At 40.7% G+C, this 15,078-nt stretch overlaps 1 protein-coding gene across 1 annotated transcript in view; it reads left to right on the top strand.

The window, feature by feature from the left end:
* The window catches only part of tmeff2a (transmembrane protein with EGF-like and two follistatin-like domains 2a), a 147,129-nt gene that overhangs the window by 108,297 nt on the left and 23,754 nt on the right, over positions 1–15,078 (top strand). Inside the window, exon 5 of the mRNA XM_020462258.2 lies at positions 14,764–14,860. Coding sequence (XP_020317847.1) covers positions 14,764–14,860 — 97 coding nt within the window. The remainder of the gene's footprint in view (positions 1–14,763; positions 14,861–15,078) is intronic.

Here is a 15,078-nt window from a genome sequence, read left to right as displayed (position 1 = left end):
ATGTGCATGTGTGTGCATACATGCTTTTGTTTATACGTAAACATGTATCTACTTTGAATGTGTATGGTCATGTGTGTGTAGAGGCATTATGTCATTGTCGAGGATGAGCGTGCTTGGCTGTGTGCGTACGTCCATGTGAACCAGTATGTATATGTTTTTGCCAGACATATTTTGCTCTCTGTCCATCTGCTTGCATACAGAGTGGAGAGCAGAATGCTCTTCTGCAGTTGACCTTGTGCCCAGTGGGCAAGAGAGAAGAGCAGTTGTACACAGTGGTACACAGAGAAGCCTTCCCAGACGTGGGATTCTTCCCAAATGGCACCCCTTTCACTATATAGTGCACTACTTTTTAACAGAGTTCTATGGGCCTTGTTCAAAAGTTGTGTATTATAAAGGGAAAAGGGTGCATTTGGGAAGCAGACCTGAGTACAGTAGAACCACTCTCTGCCACCACAGCAGTAGCAGCCAAACAGCGAGCCAGAGAGAGAGAGCAGGGTCTAATCCTCTCAAAGCTGTGAAAAATGAAGTTTCAAGCTTTAATTCCTCCAATAATTCTAAACCCCCTTAATCCATTCAAAATGAATGACCCAGTTTGGGACCTTGTTTATCAAACTTGTTCCCACTGTACTGTTACCAGCTACCTGTCACGGACTCATGGTCATTTTGGGTTATTTTGGAGGGGAAAGGAAAGAAAGGGAGTTGAGAGAATATACAGTGCATTCAGAAAGAAATCTCTTGACTTTTTCCACATTTTGTTACTTTACAGCTTTATTCTAAAATTGATTAAATAATGCATTTTTCTCATTAATCTACACACAATACCCCATAATGACAACGAAAAAAAAGTTTACATTATTTACATAACTATTCACACACTTTGCTATGAGACTCGAAATTGAGCTCAGGTACACTCTATTTCCATTGATAATCATTGAGATGTTTCTACAACTTGATTGGAGTCTACCTATGATACATTAAATTGATTGGACATGATTGGGAAAGGCACACACCTGTCTATATAAGGTCCCACAGTTGACAGTACATGTCAGAGCAGAAACCAAGCCATTAGGTTGATGGAATTGTTCATAGAGCTCTGAGACAGGATTGTGTCGAAGCACAGATCTGGGGAATTGTACCAAAAATGTCTGCAGCATTGAAGTTCCCCAAGAACACAGTGGCCTCCATCATTCTTAAATGGAAGAAGTTTGGAACCACCAAGACTCTTCCTAGAGCTGGCCGGCCGACCAAACTGAGCAATCGGGGGAGAATGGCCTTGGTCAGGGAGGTGACCAACAATCCCATGGTCACTCTGACAGAGTTCTAGAGTTTCAGTGAAAATGGGAGAATCTTCCAGAAGGACAACCTTCTCTGCAGCACTCCACCAATCTGGCCTTTATGGTAGAGTGGCTAGACAGAAGCCACTCCTCAGTAAAAGGGGCTGTCATAAAGGCACCTAAAGGACTCTGACCATGAGAAACAAGATTCTCTGTCTGGTCTTGTGAAACCAACATTGAACACTTTGACCTGAATGCCAAGCGTCACGTCTGGAGTAAACCTGGCACCATCCCTACGGTGAAGCATGGTGGTGGCAGCATCATGCTGTGGGGATGTTTTTCAGCCGCAGGGACTGGGAGACTAGTCAGGATCAAGGGAAAGATGAAAGGAGCAAAGTACAGAGAGATCCTTGATGAAAACCTGCTCCAGAGTGCTCAGGACCTAAGACTGGGGTGAAGGTTCACCTTCCAAATTGGCACACAGCCAAGAAAACGCAGGAGTGGCTTCGGGAAAAGTACCTGAATGTCGTTGAGTGGCCCAGCCAGAGCCTGGACTTGAACCCTATCTAACATCTCTGAAGAAACCTGAATATAGCTGTGCAGTGACGCTCCCCATCCAACCTGACAGAGCTTGAGAGGATCTGCAGTGAAGAATGAGACAAACTCCCCAAATACAGGTGTGCCAAGCTTGCAGCATTCTTTTAATTATTTAACTAGGCAAGTCAGTTAAGAACAAATTCTTATTTACAATGATGGCCTACCCCGGCCAAACCCAGACAACACTGGGCCAATTGTGTGCCGCCCTATGGTACTCCTAATCACAGCCAGATGTGACACAGCCTGGATTCGAACCAGAGATGCTTCTTGCACTGAGATGCAGTGTCTTAGACCTCTGCGCCACTCGGGAGCCTTGAGCCAAGAAGACTCAAGGCTGTAATCACTGCCAAAGGTGCTTCAACAAAGTACTGAGTAAAGGGTCTGAATACTTATGTAAATATGATATTTCCTTTTTTATTTTGAATGCATTTGCAAAAATGTCTAAACTTGTTTTTGCTTTGTGTAGATTAATGACGGAAAAAACTGTTAAAGACATTTTTGTATAATGCTGTAACATAACAAATTGTGGAAAAAGTTAAGGGGGTTGACTACTTTCCAAATGTGCTGTATAGTTTCAGGAAAAATATCAGTTTTTGTAGCAGTAGCATCATTTCTTGTGTATTTACGGACATTATTTGACAGAATATTGTATATTGGGTAATGACTCATGCATGTTGGTTGATTGCTAGTGCTGAGTGATTAACTGACATTTCTGGTTGATTTAAACATCTAATTGACCAACGTTAATGATCAATTATTTGAATTCCATTTCGTTCTGTTTTTTTTCTTTGAGCTCAATGCTGTTTCCCTGGAGATAAATTGAATCAAGCCCGAAATGTTTGATGTATTAGGGAGGCAAATGTTCTACATAGTTTAGTGCAGAAAACATGGTAATTAACTACAATGACTATAATCCATTGCATTACTACTTGTCCGGTCTGTGTGGGGCAGACACGGGGAGGGAGAGAAGAATGTGCAATCGAGAGGGAAAGAGAGAAGTTGCTTGGAGAGGTATCTCTACCTGAAAATACATGATCTAACTGACAAAAATAGTGCTTTGAATTGACTTAATTCAAAGGTGTACATCGGTTCCACATGAATGAAACGTGTTAGACAAACACATTATTTTATTTTTCAGTTTACTTTTATTTTTGTCAACCAAATATAATAGAATACATTTTATTTGAAGTAAATGTGTAGCTTCAAATGGATTTGATCATGTTCCCTAAACCTGATCACTACTTAATAATTAACATTATTTTATTGATGATATTGCTCATAATTATGTAGACGGTTCTACATAATTATTAATGTAAGCACAAGATGAAATGCTGCCATTTTCTACCTTAGTGTTTGAATTTACACAAATGAATAGGGAAATATAAAGTACACGCTAAAGATGTGTAACCAAGGAGCAAGAGACCATGTGTATCAGTGACAAAGAAGGCAAAAGGCATGTTTCAAAAATGATACTGTATTTTTAGTAACGGTTCAGCTTTTTGGGACGATAAATGTCCATTCACTGACATTCAGTGTTCAATGAATGGCACAGGTCTAAATCACAGTGCTGTAGGCTATATATCTGTATAAAAACAATAAGAAGTGTTGTGCTCACAATGATTGGGCACTCTCTAATGCATTTTGTTACAAAATGAGGTAGTTCTTTTTCATAAGGAATATCGAGGTGTCACGCCTTGGTCATAGTGTTTTGTGTTTTCGTTATATATTTTGGTCAGGCCAGGGTGTGACATGGGTTTACGTGTTGTGTTTCGTATTGGGGTTTTATAGGATTGGGATTGCTAATGATTAGGGGTGTGTCTAGTTAGGTTTGGGCTGCCTGAGGCGGTTCTCGATCAGAGTCAGGTGATTCTTGTTGTCTCTGATGGGGAACCATATTTAGGTAGCCTGAGTTTCGCTTTGTATTTCGTGGGTGATTGTTCCTGTCTCTGTGTAGTTTCACCAGATAGGCTGTAGTTAGGTTTCACGTTCCGTTTGTTGTTTTGTATTCATTAGTTATTTCATGTATCGTCATATTTTCATTAAAGACATGAGTAACCACCACGCTGCATTTCGGTCCTCTCTTTCGACAAACGAAGAACGCCGTTACACGAGGAGTACATAGTCAAAGGAGTACATAGACAAAGAATGAGGTAGGTATGTGTACATATTTTTGCATGTTAATTCTATTGGCTAAAAGTCACTACAAAGTGAAACTGAACTTTTTCCATAAGCAGCAAAGAAATTAAGGGCATTTAATATCTAACAAAATCACAATAGCTCCATCTTTGGACATGCTCATTCTGTTTTCAGTTTTTAAATTTTTACCCCCAATTTAGTGGTATCCAATTGTTAGTAGTTACTATCTTGCTCATCGCTACAACTCCGTACGGGCTCGGGAGAGACGAAGGTCGAAAGCCATGCGTCCTCCGAAACACAACCCAACCAAGCCGCACTGCTTCTTAACACAGCGCGCATCCAACCCGGAAGCCAGACGCACCAATGTGTCGGAGGAAACACTGTGCACCTGGCGACCTACCTGGTTAGCGTGCACTGCGCCTGGCCCGCCACAGGAGTAGCTAGAGCGTGATGAGACAAGGATATTCCTGCCGGCCAAGCCCTCCCTAACCTGGACGATGCTAGGCCATCTGTGCGTCGCCCCACGGACCTCTTGGTCGTGGCCGGCTGCGACAGAGCCTGGGCGCGAACCCAGAGTCTCTGGTGGCTCAGCTAGCATTGCGATGCAGTGCCCTAGACCACTGAACCACCCAGGAGGACCTGTTTTGAGTTTTTGTGAACAATCTAACAAGTTCAACATGAGTAAAACATATTGTCTTAAACACAACAAAACAGCTCACTGAAACAGCTCACAGCTCACTGCCTGTTTTTAAATGCAACAGCTTTGTTAGAAAGTTTGTCCCCATTCAGTTCCATAAAAACCTTCAGACAGACTTCAAAGGTGTAGCGGAGCTCAGTAGGGTAACTGAGGTTCATGGCATGCGTGAGGCCGAACAGCATTGCAACAGCAAATGCTACATTGCCCAGATCCTACAGCACCTTGATGCCTTCAAGGACAATTCCAGTGTCCTCTGGTTCCTCACTCAAAGCATGGTCTTTGATAATGTAGATCCCCACAGTTGTGTCCTCGATGGCTGCCTTGGTGGACTCTTCATCCATGCCCTGAACAAGACAGAAAGGCAACACTTGTCAATCATACAAAATGAATCATTCATCAATAAAGTGTTTACAGTTATGGACTTTAGATTGCAAAACGTATAGGTCATGAAGCACAAGAGCATGAAACAGACAGAAATAAATCAAGACTGGAGTCCTTTTAAGTGTCAACTAAATCAAGAACTGCTGGTAATATTTGAACTCCGCCTATTACAAGGATAAAATTAAAAGTGGTTCTAACCAAGATTTCCATTCAGATTACATTTGAGACATAGCCAATTTGATCACTGTATTCAGCATTCAAGCAAATAAAAAAAGACAAATCTGAATAATAAAATTCAGAAGAAAAAATGTGTGCATCTAACCGCAGCTAATGAAATAAGACGGAAGACAGAGGAGACACAGTAATAGAATAGCTAGTGATAGAATATGATGTTGGCACGGAGCAGGAGAGGAAGCGAAAGAAGAAGGAAGAAGTAAACACTTCAATCTATTAACATACCACACATTTCTGAACAAGGTTCTGTTCATACACACACACTCCCTTTATGATGCACTCTCGTCCGACATCTATGTTGCTATTCTAAGAACTACATATGAATGTGTCTTTTGAAGCATAAGGAATTCTTACATCAGCCATGGTGCCATGATTGATATGAGTCTTCTGCCCAGCTGTCCTCCTCTTCTTTGGAAACAACTTCAGCAGGTCATCTGAGTGTATTTCAAGTTGAGAAAGAAATTTGGACTGGAGTGGGGTGGGGTTGTGGTGATTCTCTTGAACTCAGCATTGACCTGAACATAGTAATTAAACAAATTAGATAAAAAACTGCAGAAAGGAAAATAGACTGGAGATGATCACACAAGCAGCAAACTATAGGGTTCTCTATAGGGAGAGAAATAACTAGGCAGTCAGAATAAATTGTGTTAACTCTGAATAAGGCTCACTTAAGTGGCATGATCACACAAGCAGCAAACTATAGGGTTCTCTATAGGGAGACAAATAACTAGGCAATCAGAACAAATTGTGTTAACTCGGAATAAGGCTCACTTAAGTGGCAAGCTGAGGGACAATAATCTTCTACCTTCAGATAACATACCCAATAGATCAACAATGAGACAAGTATGGTTAACTTACCTGAATGACTTCAAAGAGCGCAGGCCAACTGCAATGAAGTCCTCTACCAAAGGGTATTGATAAATGGACACCCATAATGTAAAGTAACACTGTTCAAGTGCTAAAATGAACTCCACATCCCATTTCAATAAGTATTTTTTTCACCTTTGCACCACAAAGGCAGCAATAGGCAAACTGTAGCCATGGGCAAAATGTCTGTTTTGATTAAAATATATTACCTTTTACAATTTTTTACTTTTACCTCACAAGAGAAAAAAAAATTGGCCCACTAAATGCTGCTGCAACATGATTGCAAATGATGCCAAAATGTTTCAGACTCAAGAGCACAAAATTTGGATATGGAGCAATCACTAATAACGTTAATGCTTACGATTCTGACTACAACCACACAGACAAACGTTGAATAAAATCTAATTCTGACTACAACCACACAGACAAACATTGAATAAAATCTAATTCTGACTACAACCACACAGACAAACGTTTAATAAAATCAATCACAATGCTTACCTTGACCAAGATCCTAGGTTCTGTCTTCTCAGCTAACGCGCCAGAGTTGTTTTTTGAAGATTCTTTTCTTGCGAGGTTTGAATTGTTCCTCATTACTCGTCATGAATTAACTTTATTGGTTCACATTCCCCTACATGATTCAAACTAGTAGATCTGATTTTTCTTCATGTTGCATTGATTGCAAGCAATGAAATCGCGTTGAGAGGGGAAACAAAACATGTTTGAGTAAATCACAAATAATGTGTTTTCATAAATCTGACAGCCCACCTTGTCCAGTTTTTTTCAGTTTAGTTGGTATTCAGAAGTAATAAAAGTATGCCTTATTTACTTTGAAGATCTACTAAAATAGGGATTTTGTGAGACAGCATAGGCAGCAGCTCTGTTGAAATGAGGACTTGGAATTAAATAATAATAATAATCAAAGAAAATTAATGTAATATTTTATTAAAGTAATGTGAATAAATAAGCTGTGATGGGCAGTCACTACCATCATGGGACTTGTATTAATTGTTTTATTCTTTGTTACAGTATTCAACACACATAATGCATAGTGCATTTAATGTTTAATAAAATTACCGAAGTCAAAAACCGTGATTATTTAAAAAGAATTATCGAACTGAAACTGAACCGACCTCAAAAAGCACTCAGCACTAGTAATTACTAAGGAGAGATCGAAGACTGAAATAGATGATTAACCATTGTTTGAGGATATTTGACTTTGTGAAATTTGGAAAATGTAAAGCCTCGCTGGGTGAGCAATTGGACAACTAGCCTATTGCAAACCTTCAATCTTTAATTAATTTCACTAGGATAGGGGGCACTATTTTCACCTCCGGATGAAAAGCGTGCCAAAAGTAAACTGCATGCTACTCAGGTACAGAAGCTAGGATATGCATATAATTTGTCAATTTGGATGGAAAACACTCTAAAGTTTTGGAAACTGTTAAAATAATGTCTTTGAGTATTACAGAACTGATTTGGCAGACGAAAACCTGAGAAACATCATTCCATCATTCCATTTTTTTATGTTTGTAGTTTTCTATTGAATGCTTACAGTATCCATTGACTTAGGACTCACATTGCACTTCCTATGGCTTCCAGTAGATGGTTTCAAGCTTGTATTCTGAAAAATTAGAGAGTAAGACCACTCTGAAGTGGACCCTACAGTGTCCCAGAGGTTTTTAATGCGTGCGACCGAGAGCGCGCCTTTCTTGTTTACCTTTTTATATTGAAGACGTTATTGTCCGGTTGAAATATTATCAATTATTAAGGCTAAAAACAACCTGATGATTGATTATTAACATAATTTGACATGTTTCTACAAACTTTACGGATACTATTTATATTTTTCGTCTGTCTGTTGAGACTGCGTTTGAGCCTGTGGATTACTGAACCATACGTGCGAACAAAACTGAGGTTTTTGGATATAAACAGGGACTTTTATTGAGTAAATGGGAGTCTTGTGAGTGCAACCATATGAAGATCATCAAAGGTAAGTAATTAATTTTATCGCTATTTCTGACTTGTGTAACTCCTCTACTTGGCTGGTAACTGTTTGTAATGATTTGTCTGCTGGGCGCTGTTCTCAGATAATCGCATGTTATGCTCTCGCCGTAAATCCTTTTTGAAATCTGACACCGTGGTTGGATTAACAAGAAGTTAATATTTAAACCGATGTTTCACACTTGTATGTTTTTATGAATTTTTATAATGAGTATTTCTGTTTTTGAATTTGGCGCTCTGCAATTTCACTGGATGTTGGTCAGGTGGGACGCTCGCATTCCACGTACCCTAGTGAGGTTAAGGAGCAATATAGAAAATAACAATTCTTTAACTACAGTAACTACCAAGTTGTTTTTCTGATATATGTTGTTCCACATTGGTAGTCTGTAACTATTATGTATGAATTTAACTGCAGAATTAGACATTTATACACGTTCCTCCAAATGTAAAATTTCGAAGTTGGTCCAAACGTCAAATCTGAAGTGTTTTTGACACCCTGGGTTGAGTCCTCCTGCTCAAATATGGTTCTGTTGCTTGTCAAATTTACAAGTTGCTCCAAACGTCAAATTCAGAAGGTTAATGTTTTCGATAATAAAAAACATAACAGTTAGGCACTTATTCCACATTTTTAAGGTAAGGGTTATGGTTTGGGATAGGGTTAAAATAAAATAAATAATAACGAGTGTCCACCACTGTCCACAACCTTCTGATCCAGAGTCATGGGATCCAGAGTCATGGGCTCCAGAGTCATGGGATCCAGAGTCATGGGATTATGCTCATCCACCACCCCCATCCACATCACTCTAGCAAGACCCAAGCCTACTTGATGTTAATAACTACATTAGATTTGATTTACTGTTTCCCTTAGTGGCCGGTTATATAGGCATTTCCTGAAGCCCTCAGGACATGGATAGACGTCCAATTCCGAAGTCATTTTTGAGCCTGACATACAGTATGTGTTCCAGACCATGTTTGAAGTTAGATTTGGACCTGTCATGATTTTCATTGGGTCTATGGAAAATGTCCATTGATAGTGCATTTTAGTCCAGGATCAGGGTTAAAGTCTGGGTACGGGAAGTGATAATGTCCCTGCATTACCTCAGTTGAAAAACATTGTGAAAATACAGTAGAATTTTGCTGTGAAAGAAGGTGTCACAGTCTACTAAGCCATGAAAAAGTATTTGTTCTAACCATATTTAATAATTTCATCAGTATTCCAGAGCACGCCTCTTTGTTGAGTGATAGGTGTCAGCTCATGATTGGGTCGTGCTAAAGCATGAGAATTACCCATTAAATAATTTAGCACTGTCAACATTAGGATCCTTTGTCATTTAATGGTTTAGGATAGACCGATCAGTCATCCAATCCGTTGCACTATAGTGTGTAGGCAAGCCTATAGCTCACCCACATTTTCAACAACCTTATATATAAATACAATGGTGAACTCTTCAAAGGCCACACATAGTTTAGAGCTGTATGGTATTTGTCACTGTTTCAGATTAAATAAAGCAACGAAGCTTAAACATGTCATCACCAATTTAGACATTTGCACTTGCCCTTAATCTTTTTGTTTTTAAACCTCTATTTTATCATTGTTTTCTACCTTTGAAATGATTTGATGAAATGATGAAATGATAATTTACCAATGGCATACAAACCAATTGAACATGTCGCTGTAATATACAGTATACAAAGTATAGGTAATATATGCATGTGTCCTTTTATGAAAATGGAAGCTTGAGATGGTTGATGGTTCTTTTTCATAGAAATTCTACTTTCCTCACTCTCCCCTGCGGGATATTTGCAAGTTTTTTGTTCTGCTGTTGCTTCTCATCAAATCCCTTAATAGTATCATTATTTACATCACAGTCATTATCGCCATGTCTCATATTCTTTGTCATTTTGTCATCCCTGTCATTTCTTCGGTCGCCCTTGGCTTGCTTTTGGGAATTCAGGCAGGGACTTTTTGTTAGGCTGCTGGTGACAAATGGCTTTGTAAAAAGTGCTATAAACAATGAAGAAAAAAGAAAAGAAATGGAAAAATTGAATCTATGCTTCAGTGGTATCATCTTTCACCTTTTTCAATATCAATGTCCATTATGTTTATGGATTGTTTGGCTGCTGCCTCTATTCCTTGGTACGTGGGACCTGTGTATCAGATTCGTAGATTCAATGCTTAGGGGCATCCGGCCGTTGATAATGTCATTTTGATTGATTGTTTTAATCGTTGAATTCAGTGCAAGTCTTCTAATAATGGATGGTTTTTCAGTACAGACAGATTATGGTTCAGATGGTGTATAGTCCTTTACTCTGTGTAGTTCATGATTGCGTCGTCCCTATCAATGACCTCGACCTGGAAGTAGCCTACACCAAACGGCAAGATTCCATCAAGCAGGTCTTGACAGTGTCAGTATTTGAACTTTTAAATTCAAATCATTTCAAAGTTGAATTCTTTGAACTTCTTGAGTGCAGCAGTGCCACACTGGAGTTGATGTGGTGCACCATACTAAGGCATAGCCACGGAAAAGAACGGCTCACCCAGCACAGTTCTTAATGTTATAATATCAACATCCCTTTATAACATTTACATTTCAGGAGTCTACTTGCTATTTCTGCAGTAGCCAATCATATGCTGCTATATCAATTGAATAGAAAAACATACTGCAATGGTTTGTTTGAATTGAGGTCTTGCACTGGCTAATTGCCAGTTCAAGTATTAAAAGTAGGATGGTGTCCTTTGACACTACGGATCAACCAGTTATAACAGGGAACCATATAGTTTACTCCATTCTGAAGCTGCATTGTCCTAGTGACCACACACCAGCAACGGTCCTCATCATCTGTGGATGCACCCTTTTGTGTGTGTATGCGTGCGTGTGCTTGTGCATGTGTGTGCCTTTCCCCTCTCTCTGTGTTTGTAACCAAGGTCGCTCTTGAACCGCTGTGTTTTTTTCAGAGGTGTGTGGGCTTCATTCATCATCCCCGTGATAGGTGGTGCTGTAGTGCCCTAAATCTCCCGCTCTGCCTCTCTTTCTCTCTTCATCGGTCTCTCGCTCGCTCTTTCTCTTTCTCTTCATTGGTCTCTCTCTCTCTCTCTCTCTGTCTGTCTGTCTCGTTTGAGAGAGGGCTCTTGGTCAATGTGGGGAGCTCTATTATTGAGAATAAAATCTAACTGCACTATACATGTATTTTCTGGCATGTCATTTATCTCTCTCTCTCTCTCTCTCTCTCTCTCTCTCTCTCTCTCTCTCTCTCTCTCTCTCTTTGTCCTCCCCTTTGTAAAGATTGATTGTATGTCTCTCTCTCTCTGTGTGTGTGTGTATGTATGTGTGTGTGTGTGTGTGTGTGTGTGTGTGTGTGTGTGTGCGTGCATGTGTATACATGTGTGCTTGTGTGTGTGTGTGTGTGTGCTTCTTAATGTGTATATGAGTGTGTGTGCATACACACATGCATGCCATTGTGTGTGGCAGGGGTGTTATTACTATAACCCAGTGCTGCGTAGTATCTTCAACTCTCCTCCCTACTAATGGTTCCAAGTGGGGGGGGCTGGTCTGCCTCTGTTTCCGATCGATACCGGGAGATGTGAAGAACACAAACATGGCTAATTGTTACAGTCATTGTCTTCTTGTATCTCCTGACACTTGGGATAGTAGACAGGAACAGGGGAGATGTTGTGTAATGTTGCTACCAAGACACAGATCTACCGTAGTCTGGGATGTGGGTACTTGGGAGGAAAAAGGCAATGAGGGAAAGAGGGTAAAAGCACTGCCTGTCGTTCCAAGTCACTTCATAATTGTACTGACAATGTAGGGTGGGTGGCGAGAGAGGTGTGTGTGCATGTGTGCGTGCGTGCTTGCGTGTGTGTGTGCATGCGTCTGTGCGGGAATATTTGTGTGAAGTGTACGTAAGCGTTTGACACAATACAGAGAGGCAAAGGATGCAGTTTGAAATGCACTTTCAGTATAAAACGATTGAAAGTTTTATAGAACAGTGAAAGTAGAAGACATCTGTGTCAGCCCTCTATGAGTTGCGTATGCTAATCCAATCAGTAGCAGTCAATCATATCAATTCAACCTGGATAGGAAAATGAACAACATAATTGAACTGTCAACCTCAAGTCTGTTGAACCCTTATTTGAACACAACACACACCTTTGTATAATTTGTATGATATATTTTGAAATAAAGTTAAATGTCTAAATTGCTTTTGAGGGATACAACGTTTTTGCATATTTGCTCTAGTTTGAGTTGCAGTTGGTATCTTTGTGTTGTTACTGCTTTGCAGACAAAGATAATTGAGGCTCACCTTACCTTCTGGAGAGATCTAAGGTATATAGTAGTCCCATGAATACAGAATATACACATTTCTCGCATGACTGGGTTCTGTCTTCACAGAGACAGGAAAAGAGAGAGCGTCTTAAGCATTCAGGAGGGGTGGGTGGGTGTGTGGGTATGTATGTTCTGCCAAGACCTGAGGGCACAGACACAGGTTCAAACTAAAATTGAGGAAAGGGGAGAAATGTTCAAACTCTCACTGCAAGGAAACTTTCTCCTTTCTTGTTTTTCTCTACCTTTCTATCCTTTCTACTGGTGTGTAAGGACTTTCTGGCAAATGCATGTACATGGTAAGAATGATTGCTGAAGCAGAGAGAACTTAACCTCGAAAGTGCTATCCAGACAAAACCAGAAAATATCAGGCCAAATAGGCACCAAAACAGTCAGAAAAGGGTCACAAACCAAAGCACTAACCAGACCAAATATGCCCAAGAGTAGACCGAAAAAGCACTAACCAGACCAAACAGATTCTTCAAGTGTCAGGAACTCTATTGGAGGGATGTGACACCATTCTTCCACAAGAAATTCCATAATTTGGTGTTTTGTTGATGGTGGTGGAAAACGCTGTCTCAAGCGTCGCTTCAGGATCTCTAATAAGTGTTCAATTGGTTTGAGGTCTGGTGACTGAGTCAGCCATGGCATATGGCTTACATCGTTTTCATGCTCATCAAACCATTCAGTGGCCACTCATACCCTGTGGAATGTGACATTGTCATCCTATAAGAGCTTAGCACGGTAGCTAAATGAATGGCCAAAATATTGAACTGTCCTGCATTTTTAAACATGACCCTAAGGATGATAGGATGTTAATTGCTTAATTAACCCAGGAACCACACCTGTGTGGAAGCAGATACTTTGTATCCTTCATTTACTTGTGTTTTCAATATTTTGGCAGTTACCTGTATGTAAGAGAGTAGACAAAACAAACAGCGAACAGACCAAAACAAGGACAAAACTTGATGTAATGAACACTAAAACAGACTAACCAGGTCAACCCAGGACAAACTAGGTCAAACAGGCACTAAACCAGATGAAAGCTAGACTATAAACCAGGATAATCCAGTCCAAAAGTTATTTCCAAACACCACAAGGGAACACACTCTAACAACCCAAGGTGGGGGAAAAATTAAGGATATGGTACTGGGAGATGATACTTCTCTCCCTGCTTCTTCTTTCTCTTCCTCACGGGCCCTACCTTTTTAAAAATAGCACTCAGTAATAGAGGGCCGGGATGGAAGAGGGAAAGGGGACCAGGGATCCTCAGAGGAGGGATACGCAATTTGAGTTTGGGCAGATTGCTTTTTCCCCCGCCCGGTACTGATGAGTCGTGGCTATGCACCGGTGGGGGGCTAAGCCCTCCAGCCGCCGGCGCACTGCAGAAAAGATATCATCATGATGAAATAAAGGAGAGACTCCAGAAAGATCAGCAGGGATTTCAGGTGACAGAGAGAGAGACGGGGAGGGATGGAGGAAGGGAAAGAGGGAAGGAAGGAGGGAGGGAAAGTAGGCATCAGAGAGACAGTATGGGCTGATTGTTGGATATGGTGGATGTAGAGGCACTTGAGACGCCTGGCTGCGGTTGCTAGGGGTCATGGTAACATTGTGGGATTGAGGACTTGTGAGATTTTCGCCAAATGGGTTTTACATTTTTTGGGGGCAGAAGTAGTGTGGATCTTATTGAACCACTTTGTTTATATGGGTGTCTATATGGGGCCTTATAGGGGGTCTGTGATAGTTGTGGTACCAAAGGCTTAGTGGATTGGACCATGGAACCTGCATGGGCCACTAATACGTTTATTAAATAACCATGTTGTTATGTCACATGTTGTTGTGAGCGGCCAGTTGACCAAATCTGGACCTTCAAATGTCCTTTAAAGAGACTAGCCGGGATCTTGAAAACTGTGTCTGTATTTTTCAACCTTCCGTGTGGACTCGACTTGTCAATGTATGGCCCATACATGCTAATATCTGCAGTCTTCTCCCAGTGGACAAAAATCCTTACATTCTAACACGACATAATTTAGTGCATGAGATCTGTGCACTTGCTCCTGTCATGTAGTGAACACACGCTCTGAAACAAGAGGGATTTCCTGGCTGCATGCTGACAATTAATCAAATACAGTACATCGATGAAATGAATTCTTCCGAAGTTAGAAAACATCAAAATGAAGGCATTCGACCGGTTAGACATATCTCTCTCAGGAGCTCATCTCTCTCTCTCTCCCTCTCTCATTTTCAGGAGGTGAGGGTTCGGCGGAGACTGGGCAGAAGGAGACGTCCACCTGTGACATATGCCAGTTTGGGGCGGAATGCGATGTGGACGCTGAGGATGTATGGTAAGTAAACCTCAGGGTTAGTGCACAGCTGGTCAACTCATTCAGGAAGTTAACAGCAACAGTAGTACCAACTCAGTAGGCTTGTAGTTCGTGTCCACCCTGAGTTAGGAGGCTGGGAGGGTTTCAATCCCCAGGCGGGTCATACTAAATGTCATGGGAGGGTTCTGAATCTTGGTCTCCCACGGTAAAAATCTATGTCTTGACCATTAAACCAAGTG

Source organism: Oncorhynchus kisutch, linkage group LG26 (genome assembly GCF_002021735.2).
Source record: "Oncorhynchus kisutch isolate 150728-3 linkage group LG26, Okis_V2, whole genome shotgun sequence".
In the NCBI taxonomy this organism is placed as follows: domain Eukaryota; kingdom Metazoa; phylum Chordata; class Actinopteri; order Salmoniformes; family Salmonidae; genus Oncorhynchus; species Oncorhynchus kisutch.
Note: the sequence above shows the minus strand (reverse complement) of the source record. Positions and strands in the feature narration are given on the sequence as shown.